We start from the raw sequence: 18,357 nt of genomic DNA on the forward strand, positions 1-18,357 counted from the left end.
TAACAATGATTCTTTATTTGTGAATTAGCTTTATTATATTTAAACATTATGTTAAACATTTTTCTTTCATTTATTTGAAATTTCTTGAAAATTCAACAGATTTTTTTTGCCATTTTTATTTTTCTTGACTGAAAAATGTTTTTTAGTTGAAAATTCAACTCATCTTGAAAACTCTTCTTTTTTCGGTTGAATTCGATTGTTTTTTATTTCAAATTAAAATATTTTTCGGTTGAAACATCAGTTACTACTTTTTTCGTTCAGAATTCATCATTATGAAATATGAAATTAACTAACAATAATGATATTGAACTATTTTATTAAAAATTCTACTTTTTTTGGTTGAAATTAGTTTTTTAATTGTAAAATTACCTATTCTATTTTTCTTTAAAAATTGTTTTTTTTGCAGTTGAAAATTCTTTTTTGGTTGATTTTAACTGTTTGTAATCAACTACTACATTTTTTGTTCAGAATCTATATTTTTTTTTAATGAATATTTATTTCCTTGGTTAAAAGTTGAACTATTCCGTTAAAAATTTATTTTTCTTGTTTAAAGTCTCAACAATATAATGGAAAATTAATCAGTGGTTGAAAAATGAACTACTTAGTTGAAAATTTTTTCTTTTTTTATTGAAAATTATTTTTTTAAACTGACAATGTAACCATTTAAGTTGAATATTATACAAGTTAAAAAAATTTTCGGTTGAGAATTCAATTATTCTATTTAAATAATCATGATTTTAGTTAAAAACTCATCACTTTCATTGCAAATTTATCTATTTTTTATAAATTACTTTTTTTATTGGTAAATTTTCTATAACTGAAAATCTAACTATTCTAATTAAATATTCCAACATTTTAGTTGAAAATTCATCTCTTCAACTATTCCAGTTAAAGATTCATCACTTTAGATGAAAATTAATTTTGTTTGTTTTCAATTCAACTATTTCAGCTGAAGATTTAACATCTTAGCTGAAAGTTCATTAGCTTGGTTGCAAATTAATTTTTTAACTGAAAAGTTAATTATTACATTTTTTGTTGAAAATTTAAATATTTGATTAAGGATTCATGCCCTTTGTTGAAACGTCTTTTTTTGAAAGAAAACTAATCTTTTTGATAGAAAACTCAACTATTTTGTTAAAAAGTTATCTGTCTTGTTAAGAATGGAATATTTCTACTTAAAAAATTTTGTGGAATAATTCGGAAAATGATTAATTATGTTTTTAGTATTATTTAATTAATCGATGGTAATGGCAGTTTAAATATTTTCTTAAAACTAATTCAAAGAAATACAAATTAATTTAAATTTTCCCTGGAATCGTAAGAAAGAGTTCAAAGTTTTATTTAAAAATCTCAAAGTCACATTTTGTTAAAAATATCTTGAAATATTTTCAAATTTGTAATTATTTTGTATGCCTTTTCAAAACTTCTACAACTTTAAAAATAATTCATGATTTTCGGGACATCTTTTTTAAAGTCTGTAAAAATAAAAAAATAAATTTAATCTTCCATGTTGTTTTTGACACCTCCGCACAAACGTAACGTTGCCCGGTATACCGCCCAAACGCAACCTTGCGATGTACACTGCCCAATCGCAACATTGCGCGGTACACTGCCCAATCGCAACCTTGCGCGGTACACCGCCCAGTCACAACGTTGCGAGGTACACCGCCCAATTACAACGTTGCGCTGTACACCGCCTAAACGCGACAGGATGTGGGACATCGCCTAAGTACGAGTTATAAAAAAATAGTGAAGGCCATTTCCAAATTCAGTTTTTCTTTTTAATCTGAGGCGTTTTGATCAGGTAATAATTATTACAATATCTATAATATAATAACAATTGTTATTTAAATTCAAACTTGAAATTTTCCGTCGTCTTTCATTAAAATTAATTTTTAACAATATCTTATTACTAAATAACAATTCTATACATTTGTATAAAGCGCTATAGAATTACGCTAAATCTTCTTTTTTCATTTTTAAAGTCTCAGATTTAGAAATCAAATCTTTAAACTAGATTCAAATTCATCTTTTTTATACGAGTTTATAAAACTCAATCACAATTCTTTTAATGTTTTTATTTACAATGGATTTTGTGGCAGTATCACAAAATAACAAAAATCTCTTTTTCACCTCATCAGCATTCTTTTAGATTTTAAGTTTGTCCCGTATATTTTTAAATCACAGTAGTGGTAAGAAAATTTTCTAAGTTATTTACAAACGGGTTAGCCTTCAAAGAAGACTTTTGTCGGCTTTGTAGCATCAAAGAGTGATTTATTTCACTCTGGGAATGAATTTCACTCGGACTGGTTGACCGGGTCTAATTACCACATCAGTGAGGAGATTAATTTCGTTGGCCAGATCTATTGCTTCCAATTCGAAATTGTGAAGAATGTGCGCAATAAGTGCCTTCAGTTCCATCAGTGCGAATTTCTGACCTGAAATTTGATCGAAATTATTTATTTTCTTCATTAAAATATAATTGTTCTCAGTTTTTGTAAGTAATTATCATTTAATGTAAGTTGTTTTTTTCGACATGATCTTAGATCTATATTTAACTATTTTTTGCACTTCTGAGATGTGAAAAAATTCCCTCTTACGTGGGGATTTGAACCCAAGTCTACACCTTCAGGTCACCAGACTAGACAATGCGGCGAAACGAAATACTAAATACTCCCTGAAGCATAATATCAGCAAAGAAAATATTCCTATTTAACAACAATTGTAATTACAATGAAAAATTATCAACAATTAAAAAATAAACTTATGAATTTATAAAAAAAGGAATTGATTTTTAAGAAATGAATTTAAGATTCATAAAAGAAGTTGAATTGCCACCTAAAAGACGTTTATTTTCAACCCTTGACGAAACAGTTAATTTTCAAGCAGGAAAATTCGTTTCCAAACAAAATTAAAAAAAAAACTAATTTCCAACAGAAAAGTTAATTTTCAATTAAATAGTACATTTTCTACCCAAAAAAGGGAAATTCTCAACAAAAAAGGATGACTTTCACCAAATTTTTTTATTTTCAACTAAATAATATAATTTTTAACTAGAAAATAAGGTGTTTTAAAAATATAGATAAATTTTAAGAAATAATTGAATTAGAACTAAAAAATATAAAATAAAAAAAATGGTATAGTAAAATTCTGTTAACAAACTTAAATCATAAATTATAATTTTGTTTAATAAAGGACTTAACTTGCAACCAATTTATTGAATTTTTTACAAAAAATACGAATTTTTAACGAACTACAGAATTTTTTAAATTGAACATTTGATTTTTCAAATAAAAAAATATTTTTTCAATAAATAATGAAATCGTTAAATTTTCAGTCAGAAAAATTATTTTTCGAAAAAGAAAAAAGATTTTTGAACAAAACCGTAGAATTTTGAACTCAAAAATAAGAATTTTTAAAATGCAAGTTTATTTTCAAGAAAACAGTTGAGTTTTTAAACAAAAGGCATACATTTTTAACAAAATTATTTCATTTTCAACGAAATAATTAAATGTTCAACTATGTAATAAAATTTCTAACTAAAAAAGAAACAAATTTCAAAAATCTATATCAATTAAAAAAGATAAGTTGAATTTTTAAATAAAAAGTTCAATTTTTAACCAAAATTGGAATAGTTAAATCGTTGTTTACAAAAATTTACTAAAATTTTTAATCTTTAAATAAAAAACTATTTTTTAAACAAAGAAGTTCCACTTTTAACCAAGAAAAACAATTTTTAACCAAAAAGATTAATTTCTGCAAAAAGAAACGACTTTTTAAGAAAGTTAAAATTTAAGAAATTTAAATGAGATTAAAATCAAATTTAAAATCCTATTTAACGTTCAATGATGAAGTTAATATGCAGGATTCCTGAAAATGAAATCAGCAACCAATATTCCTTTCCTTGTCATTTTTATTTCTTTCCTTTTTAATGTGATTTCATTATAATAAACATGAAAAAGACGAATAAAATAGAAAAGAAAAGGAAGAATTTCATTGGTTGCTTTCTCATTTTTCTTTCCTCTTTTTTATTTTTGTTCAAAAAAAGAATTTTTTTTTATTTGTTAAGAAAATTTTTCTATTTTTTCAAATTACAATAGAAACATTTTATGGTAGTTGTCCAAATTTGTCGTTGCATTCTTGTTTTTATTTTCAGGAATTTCTAATATTAAAATAGTTAAATCAAAAAGACAAATTTTCAATGCGAAAAGACGATTTTTTTCTGAGAATATTTGATTTTTCAACAACAAATTTAAATTTCGATCATAATAGCAGAACAATATCTTTCATTGTTCAACGTTAATTTCTTTGTGCCACGATATTCCTTTTTAGTTGAAAATAAAATTTAAAAAAAGTGAATTTGCTTATAAGAATTGTTTGCAAAAATGATAATTTTTGTTAAATGGAAATATTTTATATGTTAATTTTATTCTTCAGAGAAGAAAATAAGTGATTCCAATAGAAAGTAAAATTTTCTATTTTTAGAAACGCGAAATAAATGAATTAGTTTATAAAAATTTTTGAAAACAATATCAGTTGTTAAATGGTAACATCTTACATCAAGCTGTTACCTTTAAAAGTAAATAAAATGACCCCGTAGAAAATAAAAGCTTTCCATGTTTAGAAATTTGGCATAAGTTAATTTGCTTTTAAAAATTATTTATAACAATTAAAATTCTCGTTTGGTTCTTAGTCTTGAATAATTTTGAATCTTACGTAATTCAATGACGAAATGAATATAAATTACTTGTTCAAGTACTTAAAATGCATCAAATGTCAATTTGTTTATAACTATCAAATAAATAAAATTTATTATTTAATTTGCGGAAAGGAATCTCTGAAAAATGTTAAGCCCCAATATCTCGTTTTGCCAATGGGAATCTTAAATGGTGAATATGATGACCTAGGTTCGATTCCCAGCGCAGGGAGAAATTTTTCCTTATATCATTAAGATTTTTTTTTTCATGTTTGTTAAAAAAACTTGCCTATGCAATTTCGAGCTCCTGCACTAAAAGGAATATATGAATAAGGATGTCTGCCTTGAATTCGGTCGGGCAAAAACCTATCTGGGTCAAATTTGTGAGGATTCGGCCAGAAACTGGGATCTCTGTGGAGGTCGTAAATATAAAGTTGAACGCTCGTTCCAGCAGGGGCTACGAAATTTTCTGAAACAGAGAAAAAATACAGTTTTAAAAATCGTTACCTAATTTTCATTTACTCTTTACTAAATTTATTTATTGCACAATAGTTAGAAACAGTACTTTTCTTAATAATTTCAAAATTGAAAAAGAAACTTAAATTAAACAGGATAATAATAACTGAATTTAATTCTAAAATATTTTTGTTTGTTAACAAAATAAAAAAATATTTACTCAATTGTAAATCCTGTCGAATCGTTCTGGCTACGAAAGGAACGCTCGGATATAATCGCAAAGCCTCTTTAATACATCTTTCAAGATATGAAAATCGTTGAATTTCAGCCATCCCCATTTTTCCATTGCTTTCTCTCAATACTTCGTCAACCTCATTTCTGGCATGTTTCTTTAAAATAAATGTTTGTTTTTGATCAGTGTGACTTTTTTCAACTGATAAATAAATTTATTTAATTATCAAAAAATTATAAAATTCATATTTACCTGAATATCTTTGTGTTCTGCAAGAAGTGATACTGCAAAGCACATACCCATTGCAGTTGTGTCATGTCCCTAGAAAAAAAAACTAATTTGTTTATATATTCGAAAAAGGATATATAGTTGTCGCAATATTTTTATTGTGTCTAAGTTTTAGGCTTTCGCAGACCCGGGAAATTTAACACGTGTTTTAAGTCGAGACTCAAGGCGAGAATCGAGACGAAATTCGATACGTGAATAAAGACAAGAATCGAGGCGAAATTCGATACGTGAATAAATATGATAATCGAGACTAGATTCGAGACAAGATTCAAGATGGCAATCGATACGAGAATCAAAACATGATTCGAGAGGAGAAACGAGACAAGATTATATACGAGAATCGAGACGAATTTAGATATGAGCATAAAGACGAGATTCGACATGTAATTCGAAACAAGGCTCGAAACTATATTCGAGACGAGGTTCGAGATGTCATTTGAGACGAGTTTCGAGATAGTATTCGAGATGAGATTTAAGATGTGACGAGAATAAAGAAGAGAACTGAGAAGAGATTCGAGATGAGGTGCGAGACGAGAATCGAGACGTGAATTTAGATGTGATTGAAGACGTGGATCTAAACGATATTTGAGACGAGATTCGAGACGATATTCAAAAAGCGATTCGGGATGAGTTTTAAGACAAGACGAGATTCGGGACGAGACGAGATTCGAAGTTAGGTTTCAGACGAGACGAGAATTTTGATGAGATTCGAGACGAGATTCAAGATGGGATTCTAGATGAGATGGAAAGGAGGGGGAGATTTTAGCGACCTAATAGGCTACGAAACCCTTTGACTTATTTTTCAATTCCGTAATTTGGATAATTATTACCTCAAAAATAAAAGTATCAACTTCTTCTCTAATACCCTCGTCATCGATTTGTCGACCGTCTCGATATGCAGCAATAAGAGTGTCCAACATAGCCATTCTCTTCTTTTTCACTAATATCAACAAAACAAAAATTTAATTAAATTACTAAAAAAATTATTTTTATAAAAAATTGTTATCATTCAACTAATATTAATAAATTAAGTGAATAAGATTCATTACTATTAATAAATTTTAATGAATAATTACCGAATGCAACGTCGTCATCCGGTTCATTCGATTTTCCATTCATCGTCAAATTTTTTTCTACCAGTTGTTCATGATATTTCTTTCTATCTTGAATTATCTAAAAAAAGACAGAATTTTTGTGATTTTAAGAATTATTATTCAGAAAAAGCGATTCGGAATAAAAAATAAGTAGTGGTTATTCGCATTCGGATTTGAAAAAGGGCTGAGCCAGTGGAAAGAGTCAATAAGTGACAGCCGTGTCACCGGCTGCCGTAATACTTCTTTATCTACTTAAAAGTAATTACACTCGGCTTTCAGTAGAATGGATTGGGTTTAATGAGCCAGTCAAGATTATGGTGTATTGGAAATTAAGTAAAAGTTGGCTTTCAAAGTAAATAAAATGAATGTACAACAAAGTAATTGAATTAATTAAATTAATTGTATAAAAAATTTAAATTGTTTAATTTTGTTAAATTGATTTTAATAATTAAATAAGTTTTTTTAAAAAATTTCTTAATACAAAATGAAAGATTATTAAATTTATTTTATAACTTACAGTGTTAGAGAATCCATGAAGAGTACTCAATAGTTTAGCCTGCTTCACTCCAGAAGAGGTTGCCGAGAAAATCTTTTCTGAGTGCAACCAAGGTCTGAATAATCTAATCGAATAAAATAAATTTTGATTTTAAATAAATTTAAAAAAAAATTATATTTAATAAAATTTCTGAAAATAATATGATGTTCGGTTTTACCTGTACACAATCACGTCTCCTATTTCTGTAACAGCTGATCTGTAATGACTATCTTTAGTGTCTACATCCTCGAGCGAAGTGCCCATTGCAGTTTCTAAATAATAGTTATTATTAAAAATTAAAATTTTTATTTGTAAACATTTTTCTTTAAAAATATTTTTTATGTTTGAAAAATAATTAAATTTTTTTACCACAAATTGCATTCAGGGTATATTTCGTCAGAAGTGGAACGAGATCCTTAACAGTTTCACCTCCCTCCGCTTTTAGGTGTTTAACAAGGCCCTCTCCTTGTTCTACAAAAATGTCGAGAAACTCCACCAAGACATTGAAATGAAAAGCTGGTGTTAGCATTTTCCTCCTACTTTGCCATTTACTGCCTAAAATATTTATTTCATTGTTTAACAAAAATTTGTTTTGTAAATAATTTAAAAATTAATTTAGAATTACAAAATAATTATCTTTGCTAGAAAAGATAGAATATAATGATGTTATGACGCTTTCTTTATCAGGAAAACGTGTAGCAAACATTGACTCATTGTAATCAGACACCCACGAATGGACTTCGAATGAATTTTTTCTTATTTATTAAAAGCGTATATCAAATCTTTTAGTAAATAATAACCCAAACTATCAAATGCCCGGACATGGACTTTGAACTCGAAATAATATGCAGTGATTATATATATCGAGAAGGAATTCTTAGTTCAATTAATTAGAAGAAAAAAAAAATTTCTGTAGAGGAGAAACTTTCTTGACTTTATCTATACATTTTTAAATGATTTTTTTCTTCATTTTTTACTTATGTTAGAAAAAAGATTCTTTTATTCAAAGAAAATATATTTAAGTAAACAAATTAATTGGCTCCCAGTTAAAAAAAACTTTTTATTTTATAGAAATTTGTTTATTTAAACAATTTGTTTTTGTTTTAATATAATTTTTTTTCAATTTGAAATGATTTTCTATAATTTTTAAGTTCTTTTTGGCCAAATAACAAAATTAGGTTTTCTTTCATTTTCTTTATGTTTTTCTTTATTTGAAAACAAATGTGTGCTCAATGGAGGTGTTTTAAATCTTTAACTCTGGGCATATATTTTTTGAGTGTTCAATTTAGCACTCAGAAAACAGATTCTTTGATTTAAAAAAATTTCTTTGAATGAAGAAAACATGATTTGGCTCTCAGCCAGAGAAAAGCTTTTTCGATTCAAAAAAATTTTTTATTTAAAGGCTTTTCTTTTGTTTAAAAAAAAGATTTTTTTCAATCTACATTTTTCATTAACTCAAAGTAATTTTCTTAATTTATAAGTTATTTTTGTTTAAATGAAAAAAATATCTTACGAAGACGGTTTTCTTTAATTAAAAACGAATATTTTGTCGACTGAGGTGCTTTTAAATTTCAAATCGGAAAATTAAAAAGCCTCCTAGAGTTTGAGATAAACAAAATAACATTAAGGAAACACTGAGAAAAAAGATACTTTGATTCAAATAAAATTTCTTTGAATGAAAGAAAAATATTCGTTGGCTGTCATTCAAAGAAAAGTTCTTTTGATTCAAAGAAATATCTTTTGATTCCAATAAATTTCATTTGATTCAAAAAGAGGGTTTTTCTACCATTGAAAACTTTTCTTAAATTTAAAATGATTTTTTTCATTTTGAAAATATTTTTTAAAATCTAAGAAGAACATTCATTGGCTTTCAGCCAAGGGACATTTTTTTAATTAAAAAATTTTTTTTTGGAATAAAAAAATGTCCTTTTATTTTAAGAAATTCCGTTAATTTGAAGAAACGGTTTGTGCTGCCAATGACAATCTTTCTTCAATTAAAAATGTTTCTATTTATTCTATAGTTATTTTTAGTTAAATGGAAAAAATTGTGTTAAAGAAACGATTTCTTTAATTTGAAACAATTCTCTGAGTCTTATTATTTATGAAATACAATGAAACAAAATTATTCTTTGATTTTCAGAAATTTCTTCTATTCCAAAGAAGTATTTTTATCCCGTTAAAAATGTTTCTTAAATTTCAAAAAGATTTTATTAATTTTTAAGTTATTTTTGGTTAAATGAATAAGTGATTTTAAAGATATTCAAAAATTTTTTGAATCTAAGAAGTCCATTCATTGGCTCAAAGTCAAAGAAAAGTTTCATTGATTCAACAAAATTTCTTTTGAATTCAATATTTCTTTTTATTCAAAGAGATTTTTTAATTCTAAAGAAGGGGTTAGGGCTTTCAATGAACATTTTTCTTTAATTTAAAATGATTTTCTTTATTTTGAAGTTATTCATAATGAAATTAAAACAATTTTTCTTTGAGAAACGGTTTCTTTAATTCGAAAGAATGTTATGAGTCTTATTAATATTTAGGAAATACAACGATAAAAAAGTTTCTCTCTCAGAAAAAAGATTCTTTTAATTAAATGAAAATATCTTTGAAACAAACAAAAATACCATTTTCTGTGGGCCAAAGAAAAGTTTCTTTGATTCTAGGAATATTCGTTTAATTTAAAGAAACGCTTTTATCTTCAATCGAATAATTTTTTTAATTTTAAATGATTTTCTTACTTTAAAAGTTTTTTTGTTTAAATGAAAAACATTTTGTTAAAAAGAAAACGATTTCTTTAATTCGAGAGAATTTTTTTCCAATTTTTTAATTCAGTACCCAGAAAAAAGAATCTTTTATTCAAAGAAAAGATTATTTGATTTAAAGAAATTTCGCTAGATTTAAATAAGGTTTTTTTCAATCGCACATTATTCTTTGAAAAAGATTCTTTGATTCAAATCAAATTTCTTTTATTCAAAGAAAAATATTCCTTGGATTTTATCAGTCAAAGAAAAGTTTCTTTGATTAAAAATTTTTTTAGTTTAAAGAAAGGGTTTGTGCCTCCAATGAAATTTTATCTTTAAATCAAAATAATTGTATCAGTCTTATTAATTATGAAATTCACTAAAAGGAAAAAGAGATTCTTTGATTCAAATTAAATTTCTTTAAATAAAGGAAAATATTCATTAGCTCTTAGTCAAAGCAAAGTTTCTTTAATTCCAAAAAATTTCCTGTGATTCCAGAAATTTCTTTCTATTCATATAAACGACTTGCCCGTTGAATGAAAATTTTTCTTTAATCCGAAGGGTTTAAGAAATGTTAAAGAAACAGTTTGTTTAATTCAAAATTAACATAATTTAACTAATATTCTTCATTCTGAAGTTATTTTTGCCTAAATAAAAAAGTATTGTTAAGAAAAGTTTTCTTCAATGCAAAACAATTATATGAGTAAAAGAAATTAATTATGAACTACATAAATATCATTGAATTAACGAAAAACATTCATTAGCTTTTAATCAAAGAAACGTTTCTTTAATTCAAAAAATGTCTTTTCATTTAAAGAAATTTTTTTATTTTAAAGAAAATGTTTGTGATTCCGATGAAAATTTTTCTTTAATTTAAATGGTTAGATAAAAAAAATATGCTAAAGAAACGGTTTCTTTAATTCATAAAAATTGCATGACTCTTATTGATTATGAAATATACGAAGAAAAAAGATTCTTTGATTCTAATAAAATTTCTCTGAGTCAAAGAAAAGTATTAATTAGCTCTTATGTTTGAGAATGAAAAATTTCTTTAATTCCAAAAAATTTTTTGTGATCCGAAAATTGTATTTTTATTCAAAGAAACAGTCTGTGCTACCAATGAACATTTTTCTTTAATTTAAAGGTATAGCAAAATGTTATAGAAACGGTTTCTGTAATTGAAAACAATTGTGTGAGTCTTATTGATTATAAAATATTCTAAGAAAAAAAGATTCTTTGATTCAAGCAAAAATGTTTGCATGAAAAACAAATATTCATTGGCTCTCAGTTAAAGAAAAGTTTCTTTATTTCAATGAAATATTTCCTCATTCCAAAAAAATTTCGTTTAATTTAAAGAAATGGCTTATTCTTCATTTGCAAATTTTTTCTTTAATTTAACATAATTTTCTTTATTCTGAAGTTAATTTTGGTTAAACAAAAAATAAATGGTAGAGAAACGTTTTTTTTTAATACAAAAAAATACATAAATGTCTTTGAATTAAAAAAAATTATTAACTCTTAGGCAAAGAAAAGTTTCTTTAATTAAAAAAAATTTCTTATGGTTAAAAAAATCTATTTTTATTTAAAGAAATTTAATTAGTTTAAAGAAACGGGTTGTTTCCCATGAAAATTTCTCTTGAATTCAAATGGTTAGGTGGAAAAAAAATATCATAAAGAAGGTATTTCTTTAATTCAAAACAATTGATTAAAAAAAAAGCTTTGATTAAAAAAAAATGTTTTCGATTTAAAGAAAAATATTTATTAACTCTAAGTTAAAGAAAAGTTGCTTTGTTTTGAAGAACTATCTTTTAATTCGAAAAAATTTCGTTTGATTTAAAGAAGTAAATTTTTTTTCCATTGTAATTTTTTTCTTTAATTTAAAGTAAGTTCCTTCATTTTTAAGTTATTTTTGGTAAAATGGAAAAGTATTTTTGAGAAACGTTTTCTTGAATAAAAAATAATTCTATAAGTAACACCAATGAATTCTGCACTACTAAAATTTGCTTAGCTAGCTCATTAGATAAATTTTATTATAATGAAATTTTTTTTGTTGGTCAAGGTCTATGAGTCAAAAGTCACTCGCTCTTCACCTTTTGAATTCCGCATCATTTCAAAAGAAGATTTTATAATAATAATAATTAATCGAACTTGACTATTCACTCACTATAAAAGTCTATGTTGCACAATTTTTAATTTTTTTTTAGATAAGATTAGAATTTGTTTAAAAATTACACTCGATTGAGTGATAAAGTATATTATTGAGTCCTTCGAATTTTTCCTTTTTGAAACTAAAATTTATTTTACTTTTCAAGACGGTACTACTGAAAAATCCCAAAACATAAAATGTACTGTAAAACTCCCGAATTCAAACATTTAAATTTTTTATGAAAGAACACATTTTTATGTTTAAAGATTTTAAAAAATTATTGTTTAAAATAAAAATAACAATAATTTAATAAAAATTGTATAAAAAATAAATTTGAAATAACCTGCACATTGAAAAAAATTCCCCCCTTACGTTTATTTCGTATCTAATCAGATTTAAGTAACAAACTTTGCATAATTGATTTCAGAATTGAATTGTTTTGAAATCTCTTTTTAAGTTTAAAAAAATTAAAAATTAGATTTTTGAGAAGGTTTTTCGTACATATTCACATTTTTCACATAATCAAACAAAATTGTTAATCTAGAAATATAAATTTTTTCAATTTTTTAAATTATTTACAATAAATAAAAACTGTAAACATTAAAAAAATGATGTGGTGAAAATCTTTTATTGTTTTATTTTAATTAAATAAATCATTTTTATGGCACAATAGGCATCATAGCTTGAATGCCAGGAGACCCCTCACGGGCCCCCCACTCACATTGCAAATATTATATTTATTAAAAATCAATTTTTTTAATTGTTACAATTTGGGAATTTTCTAGTTTAGATATTTTATAATGTAAGAATTTTTTTCAAAAATGTTATTATTCGGGAATTTTCAAATTCGGTAATTTTATTTTTCATGAAATATAAAAATTTCGCATTGAAAAATTAATGAATATTTTATAATATTACCGAATATAAAAATTCCGGAATGAAAAATTCTCGACAGGATATATTACTACCGAATTTAAAAATTCTCTGATAGTAATACTCCTAAATAGAAAATTAACATATATTAAAAATAATTGTTTGAATTCTTAAAATTCGGGAATTTTATAAACTGATCCAGAATTTTATTATAGGGGATTTCTCAAACGTCCCAATAAAATTGCAGGACAAAATAAAAATTCCCGAAACTGTAAAATTCCCGAAAAGGAAAATATTCGAAATTACAAAATTCCTGAAATTACAAAATTTTTGAAATATAAAAATCCCTAAATAAAAAATTTCCAAATAATCAAATTCGCGGCAGAAAATTGGTTGAATTATAAAATATTCAATACTGTCCAATACCTGAATAATTAAACTCCTGAATTTAAACAATAAAATTGTTGCTGTTGTACATCAACATTATTTATTTATCAAAAATACAGCATTGAGAATTTTTAAAAATTGTTGATATTGAAAATAACAACAATTAACAAAAATTCTCAATGCAAGTTTTTTAAAATATTTGCATAGTAGTTTTATTTAATTATTGCCTTTGTAACAAAAATTTTGTTCTTGTATTGTTCTTTTGCACTCAGAAACATTTGTTTTCAATTACAATCATTTCACATTTAAATAATAATAATAAAATAAAGTATTCATTCAATAAAATACAAACCATATTTTTAATCAAAATATTTCATTATTGTATTTTTACTGAATAAATATGATAGATTAAAAACAACATTTTTTTTGTTTAAATTCGATAATTTTTTAGTGTCAGGCATTTCGCAGTATCGGATATTTTATAATTCGGCATTTTGTTTGTGAGGAATTTTCAAATTCGGTAACATTATAAAGTGTTAGGAATTTTATTTTTCAGGAATTTTGAAATTTGCTAATATTATTATAAATTGTTCGGTAATTTTATTTATCGAGAATAAATTCTTTAAGTAGGGATTTTTATATTTTAGCAATTAAAAATTTTTTTTCATCGAATTTCACATTATCAGGGTGTTTATATTTATAATAATAATTTATTATTATTATAATTATTTGGGATAGAAAATTACCGAAATGTAAAAATTAAATTACGAAATGTAAACAATTGAAGAAATTGTTCCTTAATAAATTTCATTTATTAATTAAAAATACAAGAATTAAATATTTTGATCAAATAATATTTTATAAATGTCTATTGTATTTTTAAATGATTGTATGAATTCAAAATAATAATACCTAAAAACAAATATTTCACAATTAATTTTGTTTTCAATTAGTGATCAAAGTATTTTATTATCGCATTTTTTGGAAATAAATAATATTTATATAACAAAATATTTCTAATTATTTAAATCCGGAAATTTCCTAGTCTTGAGAATTATTCATTATCGGATATTTGATAATTCGGTAATATTATAAACTAATCAGCAATTTTCCAATTCAGGATTTTTAAATTTCGCAAATTTATCATTTCGAGCATTTTCTATTTCAAAAATGATCTTTTTCTAGAATTTCACAATTTGTCCATTTATCAATTTATCAATTTATTAATAAAGTTATTTTGAAAATTTGATATTTTTTACGGCTCGTTCTAAAAAATTTCACTAAAGAAATTATATTTATAAATAATAATAATAAAATAAAAATAATAATTTTTCAAACTTACCAGTGCTGGTTAACAATCCAGTACCCAACCATGGTTGCAGCATGTGGTAAGCATTCCCTTTTTCTATATGCTTCATGCTTGTCAATAATTTCTGTCAAATGGAACATAAAACATGAAAAATATTTAACAATTTGAAGAATAAAAATTTTTTAAATCAAATTTAGTTTTATTGCAAATAAAAGTTAAGTAAAGGAAGGCAATGTAAAAATGGTATTTTGTTTTGTAAAAAAAAACTTCAGCGTTTCTTATGGACCTTATATTTCGGTTCAATTGGTCCAATTTTTTGTTTTAATAATACAGTATAAAAAATTGAACCAATTTGACTGGTTACCGATTTCTATAAAACAGACATCCGAATTAAGGCAACCAAATTTATTTTCTAGTAGATTTTTTACATTTAAATTTTTTATTGTTAGCGAATTTTTCTTCCAAATAAAATAATGAATTTAAGATGAGGTCGACTTTAAAAAGGGACATAATTCAAATAAAATAAAAAGGAGTAGAACTTCAATAATTTCTAAAGAATTTAATTTAATTTGAAGGATTCACAATTAAAAATGATTTAATTCTACCTATTTTCAATTTAAAACTCTTAAATCTGAAAGATTTCCAATCACAACTGTTTAGTTTTAAAGATGCAATAATACAACGTTTTTAATTTTGATGATTTTGGAAACTAAAAAATCAAGTTCTTGATTCTAAATCTTATGCTGAAAGAGAAAAATTTTTTTCCGAATTTTTAAAATTTTAATTAATATTTTGATTTGAGATAAAAGATAAAAAGGTGGGCATTGTTTATTTGCAATGTGAATAATTAAAAATAAAGATGTATTAATATAAAGTTTTAAATTTGGATGATTTTGGAAATTATAAGTCAAGTTCTTGATTCTAAATCTCCGAAGTTAAAAATATTAAATTTTTTTTTCTGGAATGAAAACGGAAATTTTTTACTTACAATTTTTTTATAAGGTTGGGAGGGATCAAGTTTTTATTTTTTATATTTTTTTAATTACAGAAGGATGTTCTTATTTTCAACATTTTCCTTATACTGAAAGGGAAGAATTTTTTTCTGATTCGGAAGAGGGACATTTTTTAAAAGTTAATTAATTTAAAATAACATTTTTACTTAATTGGAAGGAAGGAACGTTTTTTATTTAGTGTATTTCTAAAATGGAAGGACATTTTTTAAAAACATTTTTATTCAATTGGAAAGAAGGAAAGTTTTATATTTAGTTTATTTTTGAAAGGGAAGATGCACATTTTGTATTTTCAATGTGTATAAATTAAAATGATTCAATTTTTTTAAATATTTGGAGAACCTAAAGTTAAGTATTTTTAATTAAAAATGAAAAGAAAGTTAAGATCAGATTATCATAATTACAGAATTTTTAATTGTAAAACTTACAAATTTCATAATTTTTAATTGAAAACTTTTGAAATTAAAAACCTTTAATTGTGAAGATGTACAATTTATCATTTATTAATTTAAAATACTTTCAGTATAAAATGATCTAATTTTGAACGTTTTTTGGAATATAGATCAATTTTTAAGATTTAAAATTGAAACTTTTTCAATTTTGTATATTAGAAATTAAAGATTCTTCAATATTTAATGTGTGAAATAAAAAATTATGCAATTTCAAATGTTTTTGGTGAACAATGAAGTTTTTAATTCTAAATCTACCAAATTTAAGAAATTTCAAATGCAAATCATCCAAAATCACCGAATTTTAAATTGTAAAACTTAAAACTTTAACTTCAATTGAAAATTTTTGAAATTTAAAATCTATAATTGTGAAGATCTACATTCGAAAAATCTGCAATTTTCACTATTTGCAATTTAAAATTCTTAAATTTTTAAGATTTCTTTTTTAAGATTTTAAGATTTAAGGTTTTTAGATATATCGTTCACTTTTCAAAATTGACAATTGAAAATTCTTCAATTTTGAATATTTGCAATGAAAGAATGTTGAATATTTAATATGTATAATAAAAAATGATGCAATTTCGAAAGCTCTTGTTGATTTTGGTAATAAAGTGTAAAGTTTTCATTTCTAAATCTTCCAAATTATAAAAATTCGTATTGTCTTTTTTTATTATCAACTCTCCAATCAAAAAAAAAAAACTATTAATACAAATTGAAATAGGGGGTAATCTTAAGGGCTGTCTAAGACTTAAATGCGGCTCTGTCTCTAGTGTATTCTTACTATTAATCATTTTTAATTAATACTAATTTTATATTAAAACGATTACTTCGGACAAAAAATTTTTGACGAACAAGAAAAAAACTGCCTGAGCCCGGATTTGAACCGGGAACCCCATTATTGGAACTTTAAGTGTAGTTAAGCTACCCTCGGTAGCGTAATTGGTTAATGCTCCTCGAATACTGGCCTTCCCGTTTCAAATCCTGGTTGAGCAGATTTTTTTTTGTTCTTGAAACATTTTCTTCCGATGTAATCGTTTTAACATCGAGATTTGTGTTAAAGGCATGTTCTACGTCTACGGTGACCACGTGACCAAACCAGTACTTGGTTATGAACTTTTTTTTTGGTGTTGACCATGTCCAAAGACGCTCTATCTGAGACGCAATATATCGCTCTCAAAGTTTGGAATATGCGAAATGAGACAATTAATTGCGTTTGTTTATTTATTTTGAGTAATAATTAAAAAAAAATTACCCGAGTAAAAAATAAATGTGTAAAATTATTATTATTTTTTTTTGGTGCTTACTACGTCCACAATGATTGAGATCTCGTGTTTAGAATTTAAAAGATTAAATAAAAATCACTAAGCAACTTTTTTATAGATCAATATTTTTATAATTTCAAAGAAAGTTTATTTATAAATTGATAAAACAGGATATTTTATTAGTTTATTTTTTCTCCGCTAGAAATGGCTAAAAATGCTCCAAAAATAATGAAAATTGAAATTTGAAATGCATCAAACCAAACATTACCCAGCAAACAAGTTCTGTTATTGTTCCAGATCAAAAAAGGAACTGTGTTCTATAATATTTGTTACAAGATGGTGACATAACTGTTCTAGAACAAAAAGATAACGTTGTTCTAGAACACCGTAACAAAATTGTGACCGAACTGTTCTAGAACAAAAAAGGTAACAGTGTTTTAGATCAGTGTATTCTAGAACATTTCTAGATTTCTAGAACATTTCTAGATTTCTAGAACATTTCTAGATTTCTAGAACATTTATAGAACATTCTAGAACATTTAGATCAGTATATTCTAGTATGTTCTAGAACTGTGCTGTAATAGTGTTATGTCGAAGTTCTAGAACCCTCTTGCAAGTTTGTTCTAGAACCCTGTTACAAGTGTGTTCTGTAACGAATTAAAGACAAAGATTAATAACTGTTTTAGAAAAATTGTTATGTTATTGTTCTAGAACTGATCAATCACAGACTCTATAACTTTTGTTCCAAGTTTTTTCTAGAACAGATCGGTTGTCACAGCGTTTTAGATCTGTTACAGATTTGTTCTACAATATTTGTAATTGAGTTCTAAAACTGTTCTAGAAATGTTACAGATCGATTTTTACAGCGCAGCGTTCTCGATT

General features: G+C 24.8%; 1 protein-coding gene across 1 annotated transcript in view; it reads right to left on the reverse strand.

The window, feature by feature from the left end:
* Positions 1-2,074: 2,074 nt before the first annotated feature.
* The window catches only part of LOC117181499 (cytochrome P450 4C1-like), a 22,927-nt gene continuing 6,644 nt past the window's right edge, over positions 2,075-18,357 (reverse strand). The window contains exons 3-12 of the mRNA XM_033374240.1: positions 14,788-14,878; positions 7,671-7,856; positions 7,480-7,573; positions 7,284-7,386; positions 6,749-6,845; positions 6,503-6,612; positions 5,637-5,705; positions 5,373-5,541; positions 4,986-5,165; positions 2,075-2,438 (exon numbers count right to left, since the gene is read on the reverse strand). Of these exons, the coding sequence (XP_033230131.1) occupies positions 2,275-2,438; positions 4,986-5,165; positions 5,373-5,541; positions 5,637-5,705; positions 6,503-6,612; positions 6,749-6,845; positions 7,284-7,386; positions 7,480-7,573; positions 7,671-7,856; positions 14,788-14,878 (1,263 nt within the window). The 3' untranslated portion in view covers positions 2,075-2,274. The remainder of the gene's footprint in view (positions 2,439-4,985; positions 5,166-5,372; positions 5,542-5,636; positions 5,706-6,502; positions 6,613-6,748; positions 6,846-7,283; positions 7,387-7,479; positions 7,574-7,670; positions 7,857-14,787; positions 14,879-18,357) is intronic.

Source organism: Belonocnema kinseyi, chromosome 10 (assembly GCF_010883055.1).
Source record: "Belonocnema kinseyi isolate 2016_QV_RU_SX_M_011 chromosome 10, B_treatae_v1, whole genome shotgun sequence".
In the NCBI taxonomy this organism is placed as follows: domain Eukaryota; kingdom Metazoa; phylum Arthropoda; class Insecta; order Hymenoptera; family Cynipidae; genus Belonocnema; species Belonocnema kinseyi.